At 34.1% G+C, this 23509-nt stretch overlaps 4 protein-coding genes across 5 annotated transcripts in view; 1 reads left to right on the forward strand and 3 right to left on the reverse strand.

Annotated features, from left to right (window-relative positions):
• Positions 1 to 4567: 4567 nt before the first annotated feature.
• On the reverse strand, positions 4568 to 14428 carry LOC117921671 (protein POLLEN DEFECTIVE IN GUIDANCE 1). 2 transcript variants are annotated; one of them, XM_034839622.1, is made up of 11 exons: positions 13655 to 14425; positions 12695 to 12846; positions 12220 to 12323; positions 10395 to 10483; positions 10160 to 10233; positions 8125 to 8275; positions 7874 to 8041; positions 6937 to 7034; positions 6723 to 6845; positions 5509 to 5577; positions 4568 to 5240 (listed from the first exon to the last, which is right to left on the reverse strand). In XM_034839622.1, the coding sequence occupies exons 1-11, from the start codon at positions 14286 to 14288 to the stop codon at positions 5034 to 5036; spliced, it is 1869 nt and encodes a 622-aa protein (XP_034695513.1). In that variant the 5' UTR covers positions 14289 to 14425; the 3' UTR covers positions 4568 to 5033. The 2 variants fall into 2 exon arrangements, with proteins under 2 accessions (XP_034695513.1, XP_034695520.1); XM_034839629.1 differs by lacking the exon at positions 4568 to 5240 and adding an exon at positions 5247 to 5416 and having other exon boundaries at positions 13655 to 14428.
• Positions 14429 to 15633: 1205 nt separating this feature from the next.
• On the reverse strand, positions 15634 to 18364 carry LOC117918181 (G-type lectin S-receptor-like serine/threonine-protein kinase At5g24080). The gene has a single exon (XM_034834696.1). The coding sequence runs from the start codon at positions 18285 to 18287 to the stop codon at positions 15924 to 15926; it is 2364 nt and encodes a 787-aa protein (XP_034690587.1). The 5' UTR covers positions 18288 to 18364; the 3' UTR covers positions 15634 to 15923.
• Positions 18365 to 20658: 2294 nt separating this feature from the next.
• Positions 20659 to 22283, forward strand: LOC117911501 (putative clathrin assembly protein At2g25430). The gene has a single exon (XM_034825907.1). The coding sequence runs from the start codon at positions 20669 to 20671 to the stop codon at positions 22034 to 22036; it is 1368 nt and encodes a 455-aa protein (XP_034681798.1). The 5' UTR covers positions 20659 to 20668; the 3' UTR covers positions 22037 to 22283.
• A 320-nt stretch (positions 22284 to 22603) lies between these two features.
• The window catches only part of LOC117911491 (THO complex subunit 2), a 70980-nt gene continuing 70074 nt past the window's right edge, over positions 22604 to 23509 (reverse strand). Inside the window, exon 32 of the mRNA XM_034825894.1 lies at positions 22604 to 23133. Within this exon, the coding sequence (XP_034681785.1) occupies positions 23064 to 23133 (70 nt within the window). The 3' untranslated portion in view covers positions 22604 to 23063. The remainder of the gene's footprint in view (positions 23134 to 23509) is intronic.

A 23509-nucleotide genomic window follows, 5' to 3' on the forward strand; every position in this document is an offset into this window, starting at 1 on the left:
TGTGATGAAAAGATTTTTCAAATTTTACGGATGACCATCCAATTTCATAAAAGACCTTATCTTCAGTTGCCTTATCCTCTAGAAGCTGTTGGGTGGCGAAAAAAAAGTAAAATTAAATTACATTTTTTTAAATAAAGTTTATTTCAGAACTGTTTTTTAGAAGTATTTTTTGTTTTTTAGAATTAAAAATAATAATAAATATGTTTAATAATAGTAAAATAGAAAAACAAAAACAGTGTCAATAAAAATACAAAAAATGATTAAAATTAAACCATTTCAAAAAACATTTCAAGTTTCAAATATATCTTTATTTTATAAAACATCGTAAAAAAATTCTTAAAAATAAAAAAAAAAGTTTTCAACAACACTTTTTAAATAAAAACAAAATATTATATCTCTGTATTTTAATAATTTCAAACAATTACCTTTAGTTTCATATTTAACCCTAACTTTGAAAAGTGATTTAAAAAATAACGTATAAACTATTTTTTTATGATATTTTATAAATAAAATTTGTTTTGGTAATTGAAATGTTTCAACATGTTTTCTATTTTAAATATTTTTGAAAAATGATTTTTATATATAATAATTTATTTTTAATTATTATTAAAAGCAATCGATAAAATGCAAATAAAATAATTAAAAATAACTAAAACATATTATATAAAAAAAATTCTATTTTTTATTTTTTGAATGAGAAATTCATCTTTTTGTTTTTATTTTTAAAAATAAAAGATTATCTTCAAAAAGAGTTTCTGAATTGCTTGGAAGTTGTTGATTTTGAGCTTCCCAATTCTAAAGTGATGTTCACACTGGCCTCGTATAAGTTTTTATTTATTTATTTAATAAAAATAATAACCCAAAGGTCAATGGATAAGACGCGGCTTTTCTAATAACCAGCTCATTAAGGCATTGTTTGTGGCCGTTATTGGAAACACTTTCTTACAAGGAATAGAAAAAAGTTTTTAATTAAAAATAGTTTTTTAAAAAAAGCATTATTTTGCGTGTTTGCATGCTTAGTGATTTGAAAATATTAAGGCTTAAAAAACATTAAAAAAAAAACAAATCTTGGATTGGTTTGGTGTTGTTTTCAAAACCACCTCTTGAATAAACATTTTTTTTTAAACAATTATTAAAAATAATTTTTAACTGTTTTCAAGAATAAAATTCTATTTTAAAAAGTAAAACATAAAATATTTTTTTTTTAACTTATTCATAAATGTATTTCATTGTTATATATAATGTAAAAGTTTTGAAGTATTTTTATTTTTTTCAATTGTTAATCAAAATATCCTATAAAATACAACTTCAAATGTTTTAAACTTGTTTTAAAAATAACTTGTTTCTAGACAAATAAAAAAACTGTTTTTTTATCAAAGTTAAAATATGTTTTTTCAATTAATTTTTTTTCTAAAAGACATAAAACCGATTTTAACCGTCAAACAAACCCTTAATTTTTTCTAATTTTTTTATCTTTCATTTTGTTTAATAAAATAAGATTATATATATCCTTATTTTTCTACCTATATATAAAAATTAAGTAATATAAAATGAATACTATAATTCCTAGAACACTATTGAAGGAAAAAAAGAGAATTTAAAATCTTTTATTTGTTATTAAATCTCTTTGGAGACTTCTAATAAAGTATTCATGAGAAGACCTCTAATAAAATATTCATTTAATTTTCTTAGCATTAATATTATTCTTTCATCTTTTATTTTATTGCAATTATTAACACAAGCATTATAGGAGAGCACTAGGCTATAGCATAAGAGTATGAGACTAGGCTATAACAGAGGAGAACGATACTACAACAAAGTAAAAAATCTCATGTTTTTTCAAATGTTTATATGGTTATTAGATTATTAATTTTCACTTTCATACCCGGGAGCTATGTAAAAGAAAAAAAACTAATATATAAACAAATGTTAAACTAATAGGCTATGTTTCATTCCGAAAAATAATAAGGAAAAAAAAATTAAGAAATATTATTTTCTCATATTTTGTTTTACCATTAAAAATATAAAGAAATATAATTAAAATGTGTAAAATATATATATTTTTTTAAATTATTTAATTTTTATATAATAGCAAAAAACAAGTGAAATGAGTTTGAAAAAAAAACATATAAAATAATTTATTGAGTTTAAATTTTTTTATTTTATTTTTTCTTTCCTTTCACTTTTTCCCTCTCTTTTCTTTCCCTTATATTTTCCCTCAAATTTCATGAAAACCAAATATAACCATAAAGTTTTGAGCTAAGTAATTCTTATTCATGATAAACTCATATAATTAGAAGCTATATGTTACAAATTAAATTTATACATAGCGAGAAGCTATGTAATTACTATTTATAACTACAAGAATACTAACACTTTTGGGAGATTATCGTTTTTTATATGATTATTTATTATTATAAAATAATTTCTAGATGTTTATTATTGAAAAAAATAATGATAATGACAAAGGCTTGCATGATAGGATATCCTTGCAAAAAGTTTCTAATTTTTTTTTTTTTAGATTCTAATCTTGAGGTTTGATCAAAAAAGAAATTTCTTTTAATTTATCAACAATATCTATTTAGATGTAGAAATACAATTTAAAAATAATTTATTAAAGTTTGAATATTTAAAATAATAATTTCAACTTTTTATATCACTTTTTTTTTTTTAAAGTAATGATAAGTTAATTTTTAATATTTTAAGTTTCTAAACTTATCGTAATACATTTCTAACTAAAACTCTAGATTACAAATAAATAAATATAAAAGAAATTTTTTAAAAATAAAGGCATAATATATTACAATTTATTATTATAGGATGATATATTAATATATTTGATGTATTTATTTAAAGATATTATTTATTGAGGAATATAAATTTTTTAACTAAATTATTGATATATTATGGAGATAACAAATTTTGATGGATAATTAATTAAAAGTTGGAGGCTAAAATATTTATTTATTTAACATCTCTAGAATTATCACAATAATTTCAAATTATATTATTTAAATGAAATAATGATAAAACTAAAAGTTTAGATGATTAAAAAAAATTATAACCCACAGGATAGGTATAAAAACTAAGTTAATCACTTAATTATAAAAAATTAAAGAAACATAAAAAAGAATCTTATATTATTATGATATATTAGAATATATTATCTATTAATATAATATATTTGATTTATCAATTTATAAATATTATTTTTAATTAATATCATAATTTTAATTTATCATTTATATATTATTATAATTAATTTTATGTTATTTATAAATGATTAAACACAAATAATTTATTATTAAATTATTATTTTATAATAATAAATATATATAGACAACTCCTAAAGTTAATTTAAATTATTTTATTAGTAAAAAAATTAATTCACTCATTACTTTAGAAATGTTATCTCTTTCCATTCAAGGGGCTTCACCCTTGTAAATTTAAATTTTCAAATAATTAATAATAATAAATAAAATAAAAATTCAAAATTCTTATTAAAAAAGTAATTTAGTTGCAAATAATCAAGAGAAATGATACTTATTAGAAATTAATTTTCAGACGTTAAATTATTAATATTTAAAAATGAATTTTGCTATTGAAAAGACTAAAAATAAGATATATATAAACAATAAATTCAAAAACATAATGAAAAAAAATTACTCTAATTCATAGAGTAATCCTAATATAAAAACAAAAAAATAAATTGATATTTGAGTTTTTTTAAATATTAAAAATATGAATTTGATTTAGGGTAAATAAGAAAAACATAAAATTTTATATGATTGTATAAAAACTAAATGTAGATAATATTTAAATAAGAGATTAAATTATGAAAATAACATCACCCAAGTGCACAGCACATATTGAACTACTGGTAATCATGAAAAACAAAGGTGAAACTTTTTTTTTTTTAATTTTCTTTTACTTTTCTTCGGGCATTTCCTATTTTATTTGATGATAAGGCTAAATGATGTTCCAACGAATCACAGATTTCTTTGATGATGAGGGTAAATGCTGTTCCAAGGAATCACACATTTGAACCTACTCAATGGAAGAAAGCTTTTTTCCCTTCGCAAAAGAGTCCAAACACATCATATAATACGGCAGTGGAGCCTCGTAGGGCTCTCATGCTGTGAATTGGAACTAATGAATTCATGGTGTAGCTAAAAATTGGAACTCTAAACTGAAATAGGTGGAAAGTAAGGCGAGGAGAGAACAGCACTATGAAAGGACCCTCGTGCTCTCAATGCTTCCGAACATAAATTATAAATTAAAATATGAAAAGAAAGAGCTCTATTTTGGTTCCTACAAAGCTTGTGAGGGGAAAAAAAATGAAAGAAGAATATATTAAAATTAATAAATTATTTTTATATATTACTTTAAATTTATTTAAACCTCTTTATATAAAGATTATATAATAATTTAAAAATATAAAAGTTTAATTAATTTGATTCATTTTTTATTTTTCATGATAAAAAGAGAAAATTATTTTTCTTTTTTTTTTAAAAAAAATTGTAATTCTTTTTTTTAATCTTTACTTGATATTTCCTAAAACCAAATATTAGGTAAAAGTTTAAAATTCATTGAGTCTGCTGTGGCTACATATATGAAAGAGCATAGAATCAGGTGGGGAAAATTCAATGAAGTCAACTTCCTCACCGTAACTCAGATTTGTTTTGAGAAATATCCTACTGGAGACATAAGCCAAGGAGAGAACCTCAAGCCATTTTTTCTTGTAGGCAGGAGAGCACCTTAAGCCGCAAAATTGTCGGGAATTGTAGCCCTGTAACCTTTTGTATACAAAGAGATGTTCTGGTACCAGCAACTGTAGCAAAATTGGAACGAGAACTGTGTGAAACTAAAAAATTTAAGACCATGTAGCAGGAAAGCTCTGGCTTTAGGTTGTCAACATTTCTGCATCCTGCTCCAGGTCGAACATGCTGATCCCATGGAGATTTTGCAAGGAGGGGCAGCAGAGAACTGGGGAATCAATTATGTCCAGCTAGATAATGCATTTCTATCTTGTTTTAGTCACTGTGAAGATGGTGTTTTCGCTTCCGACATCTATTTACATACCAAGTGGCATGTTTTCTTAGGGCCAAGCCTATCATCATCTTGAGGCTTGCAAGCATGACATAGGTCATTGCAGATAAGAGGAGAATCCCAAAGACCCTCCATCGGAGGGGATTGCAAGGTAGATGAGCAGCATATACAGGAGTCAACACCCGAATGACCTGGAAGATAGCAAAATTTCAGTTTCAACTTCAAACGAACTGATAGAAAACATGATCAATGCAGAGACGTTTTAGATCTGCCAATTCTGGTGAATGTATAGCCATTTGTAAACACCATTTTCTTCTACACAAAGCATATTTCTGACTTCAGTACCTTCGTTCATGAGAAAATTCCTCTTTTGGAATACGAGGGGAGTCTGAATCAGTGGGTAAATAACAAAGAATGCAAAAGGAAAAGGGGGAGAGAGAGAGAGAGATTAGTACTTACCACACAAGCTGGAGCCAAAGGAATAAAAGTGAGGCTTTTCTTCCCACCATCAGTTTGAATATTCAGAGTCTGAGGGAAAATAAAAGGATCAGATATATCCAATATGTAGAGTATCCAGAAGAAAAGGTTAATGGATGTTGTATAGCCGGTACGAACAAGAGCAGTATACATAGATAAGCAACCATGCCACACAGCTAAGAAATCATGATAAATATCATTGGTGGCACCATAATAAGAACCATCATGAAACGAGATCTGGAAAAAGGAAAGTTGCTAAAAATAGACTTAACCTCATTGATAAATTTATCTTACAATTCCCATTTATAGTTGTGTTAGTCACTTGCTTTTCACAAAGCACAGTGAAACAAGATCATGACAAGTATCCTTAACTGCACCATTATAAGAGCACTAACAAGAAACAAGAACTGTGAAAAAGGAGAGATGCTAAAAAATTGATGACTTAAAATAACATTGATAAGTCTACCCTATAATTCCAATTTACAGTTGTTTAATCATCTGCTTTAGGCACATCATATCTGCTTCTTCTTCTTCGGCATGCATGTAAACTTGAGCACATACAAACTCATCAATCTTTCAAACAGAAACAAGTCAATCTCTGATCTTCACACAAGAAGAATATATACCCATCACTAGGGGTGGACTTTTGTAGGGTGTTTGGGAAAACTTAATGCTTTCTGATTTAAATAATGCTGGAGTCATTAAGTTGATTTGCTATGCCTTCATAGTCATTTTGAATTTTATGATGTAATATTAACTTATTTTACCAAATATACTTAATATGCTTAAGGACTTAAGTTAAATCATTAAATTAGATTAAGTCATTAGGTTGATTTACCAAACACGCACTTGAGCCATCCAAGTCAGGCTCAAGAGGGGCATGCTCTGTTTTCCCGGCAACTTATCATCTCACACCCAGCCAATGGTCCCCCCAACAAGTAAATATAAATAATAAACTCCTAATTGTTATTTACTCTGTCCTTTTCCATTCGAGCAAACAAATGTTAGTAACCATCAAATGTTACACAGGATGCAAGAGTAACTTTGGTAATAAAGAATCAATTATCTTTAGAAAATAAAAACTAAGTAAAATAATGGAACCACAATCCAGGAACATGAGAAAGGGCAATGCTTTTACCATAGAAATCAATAGAAAATTTGCAAAGAAAAATAATACTCAATGGCTGGTGAGGTACCTGTTTGCAAAGGTCTTCAAGAAATTCAGAATAAGCAATGGGCTTTATGTCATTGAATTTGGCAATGAATGAATGTTTGATGATATCAATAGCCATTTCACAAATGTAAACCAGTAGAGCATTCTACAATGAGAAAATATATATATCTATTAGCAAACCAATAGGTTATGCAAGAGACATTTTTTATTTTAAAAATCCTTTCAGCTAAACTTACAGAGAGGAAGCTTTCAAACCAGGGACCCTCAGCCTCTAGAATATTTTGAGCTAAAACAAAGAGGACAAATGCTGAAATGTGGAATCGCTCCACTGAATCTGGTAGGGAGCAATTGCATAACAAAAATTATATGAGAACAAATGTGCAATAAGAGGCAATAAAAACAATTAAAAGCAAAAGCCTATAAAACAACAAATCATTGTAGCAAAAGTTGCATTTATGAGCTCTCAACCATTTAGTCAAATATTAGTTACAAAAAATTCAATAAGGACATTATCCAGTGCATATCCTGTTCCCACAATTCTCATCACATCAAGTAATGATTCCTCAATTATAGAATATTAACAAGAATTTAATTCAAAACCTAACAATTGTAACCCTAGTACTAAAAGAAATATGCAAGTAGTCACAGCCACGCCTTAAAGGAATTATGTGGTCTTATGCTCACACCTGAAAAGGCTTACCACCCATTGAGTTATGGAGCACTAGATTCTCACAAGAAAACTGGTTTTCAAAATTTATATTTTGAACTTAAAAGGTTTTTCTTTATTTTAACACTTACCAATTATTCCACTGTTTGAGATATTAAAAAGGAATTGAGTGTGCAATTTACATCCTTGATCAAACTGCAATAGGGTGTATAGGTACAATATCAGCTAACAGAACCAAGAGTCAATATCGGATAAACGTGAATGATTTTTATGCATCCAATAAATTGGATAGTACCAATATCAGTGTCCAATTACATGAATATGTCTATTTATCAACACTTGAGGTGATGTTAAACTTAACAAGAGCCATTTGAATGAGGAAAGGTGACTTTATTTTAGTCATCAGAGAGTGTTAAACATTTTCAAAAGATAAGACACTGCAAAGAACAATATCATCAATTTCTCAGGAAGGCTTCATGAGAAGAAGTATAGAAAAGCCAACTTACCATAGTATACGATGCTGTGGATGTTATCTTTACTAAAACGTTTAAACACGTTGCTTTTTATCTCAGCAAAGTTATTTGATACCAGCAAAGCCAGCAAAGCATTATTATGAGCAATGATACAAGTTGATAAAGTAATTGCCTGAGCTAATAAGATGAATGAATGAACAAGTATAAATAGTTAAGGAGCCAAATGTGAAGATAATCTAGATAACAATGATAAAGAATGAGGATCAGTGCCAGACTAAGGATATTGGAAGCAGCCACTGCTAATGCTTGGTCAGAAACGAATCTCCAGATCCAAAATCTCATGTTTTCTGGTGCAGAATTTGCAAGTCCCTCTGCAGTATTGAATAGAGTCTGCAACACATCTCCACCAAAGCTTTGGCACAGTTTATCAAATATCTGTGACAGAGGTACAGAGAGCAGCATATATAAATTTTTAGCCAGGTTCTGTGAAACAAAAGTACAGATTGATCAAGAGATATAGGAGAACCATCTATTCCAATTCATCACAGGTGATATAGAATCAGTATGTGGATAGTGGAAAATCATTTTACCACCAGAGAGGCAATCAGTGATTTTCTTTCAGGTCAATGTAGGACAACCTTCTCTAACAGGCGCTTATTAGGTGGCTTAGCAGACTATCAATTTCAAGTTTATGGTGACAATCTTTTGTTAATTATGGCTAGAAGAAGGTAAAAGGTTCTGGCCTTGAATAAGCATAAGGAGAAGGTTTTTAAACTAGGATACCATAACTTTTAGGCACTTGTTAGAAACTTTAATGCAAGATTATTTAATTTCTAACTTGCCACTAACTTTATTTATCCTGCTTTCACAAGGATTGATAATATACCTGTTTGCTAGTACATAGGCACTCAAAGCAATCTCTAATAGGGGAGCTACAAATTTTTAGTAATATAAGAATTGTTTAAGAACTTTTAGTAATTGGGAGGTGCTCCCTTTCAGGTATAAGAGGTCCAAAATTTAAGCGTGAGGCTTACCAGATACATGGTACTTGGGGAGAGGTGTATCTTTGATCTTCCATCTAGCAGGTCTCAATTTTATATATAAATTAATAAACAAATTGCCACTAGTTTCATTTTGTAATCCCACTTCTATTAGGATCGGTAATTTTTTATATTTTGATTTGGGTTCAAGACATCTATGTTACTTTTAGGCTCCATTAGGAACTCAGAAACAACCAAGGGAAAAACAAAAGAAGGGAAGAAATCTTAAATACTATTGTTTAGTTGTGATGGAAAAGTCGAAGTAATATGAAATATAGTAAAAATTGTTTGAAAACTTGAATATTTTCAAACCTTTCGTTGTTTGTTTTGAAAAGTGAATAAAGTTTGACTTGGGGTGTGTTTGCTATGTGGAAATAAGAGTGAAACTAGCATGGAAATGAAATTGAATCATAATATCATGTGATTTTTATCTATAATTAATACATATTTTTTTTCTAATTAAAAAAAAAATTCATAATACCATGTGCAAGGTAGGAATCAAAATCCTAGTAAGAGTGGGGTTTTGTTTTCATAACAACAAAGTTTCTATTTATATTCTTATTTTAAAGAATAATCCAAATACATTAATGAATATGAAATAGATTTGGTTTTTCATTTCCATTCTTTATTCTGATGCTCTGAACATGAAATTAGAGTGAAGAAGAAAAATATTTAGCTCAAACTTGCCTATTTTTCTTTCATTTATTTTTCCCTTCCCTTGTCTACTTCTTCATATTTTCAAAGATTCAAATGGAGACCTACCAAGTTATTTTAGAGAGCTTTAGATCACTAGACAAAAAATTCTTAATATGGTATAAGGCTGATGATCATGTAATCCTTGTCAATTTAAACCAATTTGAGGTTTATAACATCAATCTTTTCTAGAAAAGAAAACACCCTCCACTATCAAAAATTATATGTTTATCTGGTTGAAAATTTCAAATTTAAGAAAGTTGTTCATTTTAACTTGAATAACAGTCTTTTTGTTGCACACCCCTGTGAGTATATTATTTTCAGTTCTGGTATAAATTAATATAGTTCCTGTCTTCTTCAGAAATCATTCTAGTAATCCTCCTAATGTTCATTCATAGTAGTAAGGTAACACTATTCATTAAGCATTCCTCCTAAATATGTAACAGCAAGAATATACTATACATCAGTTGAAACTGAATGTTAGTTTCAGTTCTAACTTCAAAATGACTTCCTAGAAATCCAGCAAACAGTTAAGATGTTCCTCATACTTATTCATAGCTCAAAATCATGCAACTTAATTCCTCACCTCCAACACATTGTACACCACGTAGAGTTTCACTGTTCCTTGGCCACGAATCATGTGATATATAAGACTGATATCTGACGTACCAAAAAATCAAAAGGAAGTTAATATACTAAATTCCTAGACAAAATGGAAGCATATCATATCTGTGCTACCAAGCTATCAGACATCAGAATTAATGAAACAATAGAAGATGCAAAGCATATATATTTATAAAAAGCACATTTCCTTACTATACCTGTTTGTGATAAAAGAGCAACTCCACAAGCCATCACAACAAAACAACCAAAATCAGACAACTCTGCTGCAGAAGGCCTCTTGAACTGCCTGCCACAAGTATGGTTAGGTTATTTTGTAAATATTACAAGTCTCATGACTCAATCACACACTCAAATAATAGGTCATCAATTTCTCACATTCCTACTAGTAATGAACTCTTCCTCTATAAAGATTTTGACATACAGAAAGAAACAACAAATACTACCAGACTACCCAACCCAAATACACAAATAATTAGGGACGTCAGGGAATTCAAGCTATGGGTCCTTTCATTTAACATAAAGGAATGTCAATCCATTGCGACTCTTTTATTAAACATTCCAAAATCCAATTTCACACTGTAAATATTTAAAAAAACTACCACAACCTATATCAAAATCATGGATTATTTCACAGGCCTCCACAACATTGTGAATGCAACCTGATATTGCCATCTTACAAGGTGACACTCTAGCTTGGCTAAGAAACAGGCTCCCTAACACACCACATGTTTATATATTGGAATGCAATATACAACCATTGTTAAGATCTACACGCTCAAATGCTGCTATCATATATGGATGCTAAAGGGCCATGCCATCATCATATTTCTTCAATTATTCAAAGACCATAACTTTTGCCACAACCTGCATCAAAGTTCTTTCCTCCTTTTTTTGTCAATAGGAGATCATCAAGTGGAATACAAACTAGATCACTACCCTATTGCACTGCAAGCAATCAAGGAATTGTTGTTCAGGAATTACTGAAGCATCCACGTCGAGCATCCTATACCCATTTGGATGACATTCATGTGTCTATCCTCAATATAAAGGAGGAAAAGAATGTCTGATTGCTTACTATCTTCAACAACCATTAAGCATCTCTAACTATTAGCAACTGATATCAATTTTTCACAAGTGCAAGACTCAAGAAAAACACAAACCCTTAGTGTCTCTCCAAAAAGTACAATTAAATTATCGACTTGCATGACACAGCTTCATCAACAACATAAACCACTTGCATTTTGAACTTCCTCTGAAATGAACATGGACTCAAGATCATGTTTACCCAACCACCCATCAGACCTATCAATGATTTCACATTTTTGCCTAGCATCCAGCTGGTATCAAAATGGAAATTAGTAGTGAGCATGGTAAGAGGATCCAACTGGCAGTTCAAGAAGTCAGAACTCACAAGTAGATTAACCTGCTATTACTACACCTTTTTAGCTATCAGACTGCTTCAGTCTCCAGATACAGAATTTGCAAACACACCATTCTCCAAATCGTCAGAGTTCAAATCCAAGGTTTGACTAAAAATAAACATTTTTTGATAGGTAAAGAGTATACACGGAGTATACCAGGGAACAAAAGAACAAAAAACAACAAGGCAACAAGTCTGTCCCTTACTTGGTAGCTAACCAGTCTACAAAATCAATCAAAGAGAAAGTGTGTTCCTCTATATACACCCTACCCCAATTCACAAAAGCGTACAAAATAAAAAAACCATGTCATACCTTCAAAGAAAAAGTATAAAAAACAAGCTACTACTCAATATAGCAGCTTGATGACATCTTCAAATCCCTTATTTTTATCCTAAAATTCCCCTCATAGATCAAAACTAAAGATGTAAAGATATATTCCTGAACACTCCAAATTAAATATTTCACATTAAAAGATTTTTTTGTTCCATTTGTTAAGTTTCCACATTGAGAGCACAAGTGAGAGATTCCCACAGAACTATTGCACTAACCAAATAGCACTTGCATCAAAAAATTCAAAATACTTTGGAGAAAGATAACTAACCTTGCATTTAGAAGCCTCCAGAGTGCCATCAGAATCCTTGTCGGCATGATAGTTAGCAAAGATAGGAATGAATCCAAGCAGACAAAGAAGCCAACATCTATAAGCTGCAACAATTTTATCACCTTTTGAGAATCTCTATTGCAAGAATGAATAAATGTGTGTGTGTGTGTGCGTGTGCAACCTCAAATACACTACTCAATCAGTAAATGGTATTCTATATAGGAATTTCCTCCCCAAACTTCAATGACACTTCATATACTTAAAAACAAAGAAGGGCAAAGATTAGCATAGTGGTACTATTCCTTGCACCATTGTGGCAAATAAAATAGGTCAAAACCCTGAGCTCCATAAAATATAGTCCAAATGAACTACCTAATGAATCAAACAAAACACCTATGCACAAGAATAATGGACCATTCATGCATCAGGTAAGTTAACTTTCTCCAGAAGGCTATGAAATTAGATGAAAGATTACCAGTTCACATCTCCATGGCAGCCGGAAGATGGTATCATATACTCTTTCCCGTTCTTTCTCATTGCCCAGAGTTGTTGTGCTTTGTAATGAATTTCCACTGTACATTTCTTCCATAAAATACTTCAATGGGGACTTCTCCAAAGAAGAGGAGTCTGACATCAAAATGTATAATCAACAGTGAATGATGAAATATGAGAGAAAATTAACATTTGTGTTAAAAGAGGAAAACAAAGCCAAATATATGGGATATATAAAGGATATGTTCTCTCAAACTATCCATTTTGGTTGATAAGAACTTGTGGGAAAACAAAAAAAAATCTTAGAATTTTCATTTTTGGGACCAAACCAGAAAAAGTGTACGTTCACTTAACTATCCTTAACACAACTATTGGCTTAGATTAGTTGAGCTATTCATCTTTGAGGAACAAAAGATGCATAAAATAGAAGAAACAATACTTTTATTTTATTTTTTTACTTTTGCTATTTTGGAACAAATAAATGAAGAGCTTAATTTTATACTCTTATTTCATAAATAAAAAATAAATAAAAATAGAAATCAGGACACATTTGGTTGGTACTTCTTTACTAGAGGCATGATCTTATGAGGACATGACTTCAATGTATTACACACAGGATTTGAAGGTGCATATTCATCATTCCCCACAGAGCCAATAGATAAATTTGAGCCTACAACCAAAACTGATAACATAAGAAGAGAGTTGAAGAGTTACAAGAAAAAAGGCATTAGTTCCACCTTTTTACTAGCTTTTATCAGCAAGACTGCCAATTTTTTCTATTGGCTCTATTACTTTGTTCATAAACTGATATTCGAGAACTTCAATTTCCTTGGTACAGCTTCATGCCCTTAAACAACTACCAATCTTTAATTTCTAAACACCAAACACCACATACAATAATGTACTAAAATCTAAATGTAATAAGTAAGATTCATGTACTCACAGGTTGGATCCTCCACCATGAACCGCTTCCAATCCAAGGACTCTGCAGAATCCAATTGCTTAACAATGCCTCCATTTGGCTCGCCCCTTTGTTTCCCCGACGAACTCACCTCTATACCACTCTCCTCCGCGACATTCACATCAACCTGCGATCCCGCCACCTCCTCACCTCCACCACTTCCATTCACACTCCTCTGCCTCAACTCCGCTACCAAATGTCCATCCCCACGCAAATTCTGAAATTCTGATTCCGGGACTTGGAGCACCGTACGGACACTCTCCTCCAACACCGTAACAACACTCTGCATGCTATAATTCTGATAATTTACGTCAAATCCATTAGGACAAGAACCGTTTTCAAATACCACGCGTGCCGGATCATCAAAAACGGAGTCAATCCCTTTGTCAGTTACCGGATCTTCATCTATCGGACATGTGATCGTCTTCTTCTTCTTCTTGGAGCCTTTATTCTTTCGTTTCCTCCGATTGGTCCTCGATTCAGATGGTGAAACTCCTGCGTCCTCATGAATTGGATCTGAGTTTGATCTGTAAGACAAGGTTTCCTCGTCTTCAATGGAGTTGCTGGCACTGAGAATCTCAAACGATAGTTTTCTCCCGCCCCTTCTCAAGTCCATGGCTAGAGAGAGAACTAGGGTTTCAGATTCAGATGTTTTTGAACATGGGGAAAGTTGCAGTGGCTTGAGACATGAGTTATGCCGGTGTCTCTCTCTTCGTGATTTGTATGTCACGCTTCAATTTCTGCGCTGCGTTACATTAGGCGACAGTGGCTAATCTCACCTGTTGTTAAGAGTGAGTGATGCAACCCGGCGAATTATATGATGACACGTTGGCATCCCATCTTGTTGGCTGCCAACTTTGCCAATGAAATTAGACTACGACATGGGCATCTCCACGTGTCAACCTTGCCATCTAATACACGTCTCCCTTTTACCATTCCACTTGGTGATCGAGATTTCCATAAGCTTCTTTGAACCCGAACCAAAATAATAGTTTTTAAAAACTAATTAAATAAATTGAGGAATTGAAAATTTTGTATTAACTCAATATTAAAATTTTTAACAATAATTTTTTAAGTATACAAGGAAAGTATTTTTATATAAGAGATTTTTACCTTTTAAAGAAATTTCAATTTTAGAAAATGAAAAATAAAAATGGTATTTTGACAATGACATTTAAAAATAAAGAAAATCACTTAAAAGTCAACACAATCACTTCAAGTCAGACAATCACTTTTAGTGAGTTGCTCTTCATATTAAAAACACTATCACATATCAAAACAGGGACAAAAAAAAAAAAGAGAAAAAAATTTTGAAATATATATTTAAGCTCAATAAATTAATTTATAATTTATGTTAAATTTGTTTAACTTATTTTAATTCTTTTTATATAAAAATTAAATAATTTAAATACAGATAAAATTCTTCTATGTTTTTTTTAATAATAAAATCAAATATAAGTAAATATAGTCTATAACCATTCTTTTTGGTGATTAGCTGCTCTCCCAATATCTTCATATTTTCACATATGGCAGGTTCATATACTTACAACACTTTCAAAATTCTCATGTGGCAGGTTCGCATACTCACAAGAGGTTGAGTTGAGGTCGTATATCATAAGTTAGTCGAGCCTTAAAAACCTCTATCTAAGAAAAAAGGTTTACCTCAATCTCTGTTTTGTATGAGCAGCCTAGATTGGTTGGAAATTCAATAAAAGAAAGTGTGGCAAGTAATTCAATTGAAAGGGGTTGAACTTCAAACTCAAACACATGTCATCTTATAGAGGACAAGGTTATGAAGTAAATTTGAGTATTATTTCTATTTTTTAATTTTAAAAATATAAAATTTTAAAATGATTTTTTAAATCTTAATTATTTTTAAGGTCATTAGTTTTAAAAATGACTATGGTACAAAAAAATTTCCGAAAAAGCCACAATTATAAAATTATGGAAGATAATGCAAAGAAAAAAAATTAATTTCCTTGTATTTGTAGAAAGTAGAAACACCCTAATACACACGTGTGAAAGCATGTTAAGGTATAATTAAGTGTGGAGGAAGAGGAAGGATTTTCTTATATTCCACTTATTTCTTCTAAACATGGTGATATAACGTAGGCTGACATAGTGACATGTCACAGAAACATGCCTAAATGAAAAATTACTAAGGCATCGTTTTCACAATTAAGTGGTCCAGGACCCCAAATTATGTGTATATATATATATATATATGGAAAAGGACAACAAGGGTGGACCACTAGTCGGCTAGGAAGAAAATGGTGGGCTTTTTGGGTTCCATCATCTCCACCGTTCCTTCAAGCATCTTAGCAACCTTCCCCATAGAAGGCCGCATCTCCGGTCGGTCCTGAAGACACCACATCGCCGTCTTCACCATGCGATCCACCATGTCAAAGTGCAATCGACTGTCGTAACAGTGGATGATCTGACTGTCCAGAATGTCCTCCACCCTCATTTCCTTGAACACCTTGTCGAAAGCCCACCTTGGGAAATACCAGTCCTCACTCTGCGCTAGGGAATCTTGGATTTCGTTATTCCTTCGCCCACTTACAATTTCCAGAAGCACCATTCCGAAGCTGTAGACGTCAGCCTTGGGGGTTATGGGATCCATCTTCACCCATTCGGGCGCCATGTACCCGCGGGTCCCTCGGATCCTTGACATGCTCACCATGTCTTCCTTCTTCTTCAGTTTCGCCAACCCAAAATCTGAAATTTTAGGGCAGAAATCGTCTCCCAGAAGTATGTTTTCCGGCTTGATATCGCAATGGAGCACCCACTCCAGACACTCCTCGTGGAGGTATGCTATCGCCCTCGCCACGCCCAGTGCGATTCGATAACGGATATTCCAATCAAGCATCGGGGGCCTACTCGGGTCCAGCAATTCATCCTCTGCATCATCCTCTTCGGATTTAAGGATTCCACGCGCGGGGAAGAGGAACTTGTCCAGAGAACCCTTTGGGACGTACTCGTAGACCAGTATTCGCCGGCCCTTCTCGGCGCAGAAACCCCACAAGCGGACCAGATTGAGGTGATGCATACGGGCAATGATGGTGACCTCTGCCCAAAACTCTGGGTCCCCGCCCGTCACATTTTTCAGGCACTTCACAGCGACGATGCGGTGATCAGGCAGTTCCCCTTTGTATACGTCGCCGAACCCGCCTTTTCCGACACAGTCGGAGAAGTCATTTGTCGCGGCCTTGAGCTCCGCGTACGTGAATCGTTTGGGGCCACCTGCGGGAAGGAATTCTAGGCCGAGGGTTCGAGCCATGTCTCTGTATTTGATGTATTTCTTGAGAAAAGCAGAGAAGAAAAGAACACCGGAAATGAGCTCCGCCGCGAAGAGAGTGCATATAATGACAATGTTCCGCGTCGTGGTATTGGATTCTTCAGGCGGCAGAGGGAGGCTGATCCGGACTGGGCATGTGGTTTCAAGCAAATCCGTCATGCCAGTGAAGTTGCTTTGATCAGATTCCGAATTGTCCACCCGCAGATACATGGCGGTCTCGGTTCCCGGAGACCAGTATCCATATAACAGCCGCTTGAGCTGAAGTACGCAATAACCCGATCCGTCATATTTGAATCCAAAACCTAGACAATCCCGGTTGGCTAAGCATTTGGATTCACAGATGGTAAAATTCTGAACACCCAGATTGTTTTGGTCGGCCCCGCCGCTGAAGTTGACGTAGTCAAGCCGGAGAAACTTTGTGTTTTGCGTCATCGGAATTTTCCTGTCGCATGAATCTCCCCTTTTCTGAAAACCGGGGGGACAGATACATCGAGTAGAATTCCCACCATCGTTCATACATATATAGTTAGCACCACATATGCCATAAATTGTGCATATTTCTGGTACAGCCAGCCAAACAACAACCCACCCATCCACACCTCCTTGAAAACTGTAAACTCTCAAATTCCCATCATTGTCAAGGGTCAATCTACGCAACCAGGCAGCACCAAGATCCGAGGAAATTTGCTTCTCTCCATTCTCCTGCCACACGTTTCCATATTCGTCCAACTTCTGGAACGCATTAGCCGTACTCCAGTAGCTATCAGAATCGTTGAAAACCAGTTTCATGGAGTTATTAAATTTATACATACCGTTCCTTGAGACGAGCTCTGTACCATTTATCTGCTGATTTGGAAGAATAGTATTGGTCGGAGAACCAAAACTCGACCAGTTCCCATAAACCAGTACACCATCGTTCCTGAGGACCATGGTGGAGTTTGGCTTTCCCGTAGCGTTCCCCGGCCATAAGTTCTTGCCGGACGAATCAACAAGCCGGAGCTCACCGGAGGCAGTAATTGAGACGGTACCGTTGCCACTAACCGGGGAATTGGCGTTGGCGGACCAAATATCGGTGTGTACAGAGATATTGTGGTACCAAATTGAGAAGATATAGAGATTTGGAGAAGTGGGTGTCCGCCAGAACCCGGCAGCGAAGGTGGAGTTGGGAGAGAGAAGAATCTGGTCTTGGCTTGGTCGCCATGGGGAGTCTGAGGAGGAGAAGTTTGAGATGTTCTGTTGCCGTTGGGCCGACAACGGTGGAGGGTTACAGAAGAGGAAGGTGAAAATGAGCACAGAGCAGAGGAAGGGGAGAGCCATGGCTTTGGTTGGTGAGGTTGAGCCTGAGGAAGTTGTGTTTGATATTTAATGGCGGCTTTAGCGAATTTTATTGCATTGGCGACTTAGGGTTGACCTATGGTACCTGGTGTTCACTTCTTTTCCATGGGCTTTCCAACTTGGAACAGACAACCTTGGCAGGACTCCATCCAACCAATGGACTGAGAGGGGAAGAAATTTAAATTAAGATTTTTTTACCTTAAAATTCCTTTCATTATTTGTTTAATCTGCCAAAAAAGATTAAATTGCCGGTTTGTTTTTAAGATAATGATTTTTTTGGTCAATCGAATTTGCCTAATTGGCGAAGGCCATACTAAAAAAATTGATTTGCGGTTGTACTCTTCCACCTAAGTATTTAAAAACTAAAAAAATGAAGCTACTTGATAGCTCAATTATTGCGGTATACCCTTGGCCACACGGCCCTCTTCAGTCAATGAAATCAACGACGACTATTCACTGCGTCCGCCTCTGCGTGAAGGTAGGTGTAATCAGTTCAAAGAAATAGTTTTTATTTCCAATTCGAAGCTCCGACTCTATCTTGTCAATTTTTCTTTTTATCGTATTTATTTGGATCCCGCTATATTACTTGGTACGTATCGACATGATCAATTAAAAAATATCTAAGTATATATTTTGGATCTAAATTTTATTTATTTATATTTTTATTCAATAATCTAAATTTTATTATATACTTTTAATAATTTGGACTTTATTTTTTTGATAAATATTAAATTAATACCTTAAAATTTTTCTTGTTTGTTTCCATCTATCATTCCAAATTTAGTCTTTGATCAATCCAAAAAGAATGACACCATTTTAATATTGAAGTTTGTTATGAGAAGTGAAAAAATATTAGTACTTAAAAAAGGGAAAATTTGCTTCTAAATATCACACATCTCTCAGTCTCATCCCACAAATGCTATGAATGGTAAATGGAAAAGCTATAGTGTGAATGCAATGAAAACCTTCAAATATGCTTGTCATTTATGAATCAATATGTTTGCGGGGGTCTCTTTCAATCGTGTCTTCTAGACAATCCTGCCATTTACAATTTAGTCAACAATTATCAATCAAACTTTTTTTTTTAATGGAAATCTACAAGGAGACCATAAAGAAAGTATTGGTCTTCAATAATGTTGCCCTGAAGTTCAGGATAAGTCATTAAATTGACGTTGGTGGAGGTTTAAATGAGTCATTAAATTGATGTTGGTGGAGGTTTAATTTACCTTCATTGAATACTAATTAGTTTTCTGACAAAACAATACAATTTGATTAAAAAATTAACATCAAAATCACGATTTTAGGTTCAGACCATAAGAGCATTATGTTGGGAGAAGGATTATTATAATGCAACAATATCATTTTCAATAAAAAAAATTAACCCGATTTCACAGAAGAAGAGTAATCTCGATATAATAAAAATCAAAATTGAGAGATGCTTAGAAGTATTGATTAAGTCGACACTTTTGTCATTTGAAAATTATTACTACAAAGTTTAAGGTTAATTTTTCTTTTTAAAAAAAATACTCTTTAAAGGTTATTGAATCCTTTAGGGTTCATTTTAATTTCATATGATTAATTCACGGAAAACTAGATAAATTAAAGTATAGAAATGTGGGTGATTAGGATTTAATAAATGAGGAGATCCTACCACATTGGGAAATCCGTGGGTTCGGTGTCTCATTCGAACAGGATACGGGAATAAAAGTGAGTGGGACATTCCACCATGAGTTGCTTGTACTTCTGCATTAGTTGTTTAATCAGGTCCAAAGCCACGTAGAGTAGAGACAAGCCTCTCTCTCGCATATGTTGCCTCAAGATCCACTAAACCAAGGATTAAAGTCGGCTTAGGAATGATTCTAGTGATTATGTTTTCAATTTGCACTATCAAATTGAGCATCATACAATGATTGTTTCCCTTTATTAGATTTTATTAGATTTGATAATGTGAATTACTTATATCCGACTGTTTAATTTCGAAAAATATGTTTGATTTACTTCAATATCTTAAAATTTTTCAAACGAGTTTTATTGAAACAACAATGTGAGAAGTGGAATTGAATGGTTAGGATTTGGGTAATAGCTGTGACATAAATTTTGGTTGTGAATTGGTGTTTGTGGATAAGCGTAACACTCATATTCTTGATTGTATTTTTTTAATAGTGGGAGTGAGAGAATTATAGAATTCCTCTCCAAAATTGGAGTTGGTGGACACAACTCTTTCTTGTAATTGTAGCTCCGATCCCACCAAAGCTCCACAGCTTCACAAAATTTTTGTCAGCAAGCAACTCTATGGCGTTGTTATTTATGCTTCACACCGCCGAAGTCTCAGTTGCCAAATCCCAAAAGACTTGAGTTTCAAAATGCAGAGGAGAATCCGGCAAGTTTTCACTGCTTTGAGAGAGCAGGGCTGCGTGGGTCATGCTAAGGTTGCTACCATAGGAGGGTTCTGTGACCTCGATCTTGTGATCGTGAAGGCCACGGCTCCTAATGACTTGCCACTGTCGGAGAGATATGTTCATCAGCTTTTGAAAATCTTCTCTATTTCTCCCGCATCGTTCCAAGCCTTTTCACACAGCTTTACTCGCCGCTTTGGGAGGACTCGCTGCTGGAGGGTGGCGCTAAAGTGTCTGCTTCTCCTCCATCGCTTGCTTAGAATGGTGCCTCAAGACAGCCCCTTTCGGGCTGAACTCCTTTGGATTCGATCCAACGGCTTGCTCTCCCTCTATCCCTGTCATTTTAGGGACACTTCTTCCTCTTCTTCCCAGGACTACACCGCTTTCATCACATTCTATGCTCAACTCCTGGATGAAGCCATTGACTGCTTCTCCATGGATGATAAGGCCACTGAGAATGGATCAGAAGAGTTCGAGAGCTTATCGGATAAAATGAAAGAAATGGGGCGAGTCCTCGAGGTGCTGCCGCAGCTCCAGAGCCTCATCGATCGAGTGATGGACTGCCGCCCGACGGGTTCAGCTTCTCGTAGCTTCCTCATCAAGTCAGCAATGAAACACATCATTAGAGACAGTTTCACCTGTTACAGCACATTCCAGAGGGAGATTGTTGTGGTGATGGACAACCTCTTTCAGCTCCCATATCGCAGCTGTATTGCAGCTTTTAATATTTACAAGAAGGCAGCCGTACAAGCCGCTCAGCTCTGTGAGTTTTATGATTGGTGTAAAGCCGGAGGACTCTGTGGATCATACGAGTACCCCTTTATAGATAGAATTCCACATTTACAGATTCGAGCTCTTGAAAATGTCCTCCATGGAATGTGGCAGCTAACGGAATCGTCTTCATCCAACACGTCGTCATCCTCAATGTTGGGGTCTCCATCTCCATCCAGTTTCACGGAAGATGATGGCGACAAACAGATGGTACGGACGAGGGAGATTGTGGTTAGCACTCGATGGGAGAAGTTTGAGGAAGATGAGGAGAAGCCCCTACTTCAGATGGAGGTTAGCAATGCGAGCTGGGAGGCCCTTCTAGAAGCGTCCATTGTAGTCTCTCATGTCCCGCCAAACTACTTGTTCTGGAACTCCAATGGCTATAGCCATGGATACAATGATCAAATCAAGGACCCGCACGAAGATTCGCAATTGATGGATGGATGGAAGATGCAGATATATAATCCTTTCTATCACCCTCAAAACATGATAAATTATCATGGGTTGGAACGGCAAGTAGCCCTACAGAACCATGGAGACAATGAGGCTTCAGAAAAGGTCTAGTTAGGCTTACGATATCAAAGGCTGTTTCATTTCCATGACGATGGAATGGTTTGTTTGGCCAGCAACTAGCTAGATGGATGGCTTTTCTAGGAATGCGTTTTACTGCATTTGTGTGTGAGCATGTGTACCAATTTTATTGATTAGTTTTTGGCACATATTTCCTATGTTCTTCTCCTCTATTTGAATAGTTTGTTCCTTTTGCTCATCTTCATGAGCAATAACAGTACATGATATATCATGGATTGTACCACCGATGCATTTGATTCTACAGCCAGTTTCCAAATTTTAGGTAGTGAGAGTGAAGCAGGTGATGATGCTTGCATCTCCTCCTGATTTCTGAAGACTCGAACCTCTTTTCCACTGTCACCACCTGATTTTTTTTTCACTCTTGAGGCGCATTCCGTAGAACATACAGTCAAAAACTGAAGATAGAGAAAATTTTCGTTAACCATACAGAATCTTGCAGGAAACCAACTGGCACGCGTTATCTGCACAGCATTTGAGAAAACCCAAAACCCTGCATTTTCTTCCATCTTCCCCTTTTTGTTACCAATTCACGCACTGGCATTTGTTCAAGGAAAATGAGAATCAAGACATTCAGCAGCCTCCCCAGACAGGGAGATGAAATGACTACACATTTTCTGTTCAATGAAGCAGGAAAGCACTCTTACAAATATAGGACCAAATAAAAAAAACAAAAAAAAACCACTTCAAAACTTTTTCTTTACATTTTTGGTTCAATTCCTGCATCATACCACAAAAGAATTAAACATCCTCAAAATTTACAACTTAAATTAAATATTGGTACACAGGCAAAAATCAGTTCGATACTCCCCAACGAATCACCCCATAAATGGGCACCATCAGTGTAAAAGCTGGAACAAATAAACTGGATAGAGTTGGGAACATGGAAAGGAACCCCACAATAAGATCTATGCGAACAGCAAACCAAAGAATTTGGGGCAGTACCACAAATTCAGCAATTCAACAAGCAACTGGACATGAACAGAATAATCTCTTTCAAACTCTATTTCCGATGCCTCCGCTTTTGTTCAGCTCTCTGCCTCTTCTCATCATCCCACTCTCGGTCATACATCCTAAACAATGGAGATTAAGGACATGCAACATGCTAACATGATTGTCACACACTACGAACAGAAATCAGATTAAAATGGTCCTGCTTAGCCCTTCTCCATTTCACTTCTTTCCGTCAATCAATCGCACCGCACAGCATTATAGAGGGACTTCAATAAAAAGCAGGGGTATATCAGTAACTCAACTGCTTTGCCTCTAAATTAAAAGCACCAGACACCCCTCTATAATGTCATGTGGCACGACCTGATTCTTTGAATCAAAAACCAAGAAGGCACCTTAAGGAGATGAGTCAAACTCTTCTAAAGTAGATAAATTGATTCGCACATCAATTTTAATTAATTCTCTGGTGCTAAATGTGTTTGTCTAATATAATCTGTG

Source organism: Vitis riparia, chromosome 1 (genome assembly GCF_004353265.1).
Source record: "Vitis riparia cultivar Riparia Gloire de Montpellier isolate 1030 chromosome 1, EGFV_Vit.rip_1.0, whole genome shotgun sequence".
NCBI lineage: Eukaryota > Viridiplantae > Streptophyta > Magnoliopsida > Vitales > Vitaceae > Vitis > Vitis riparia.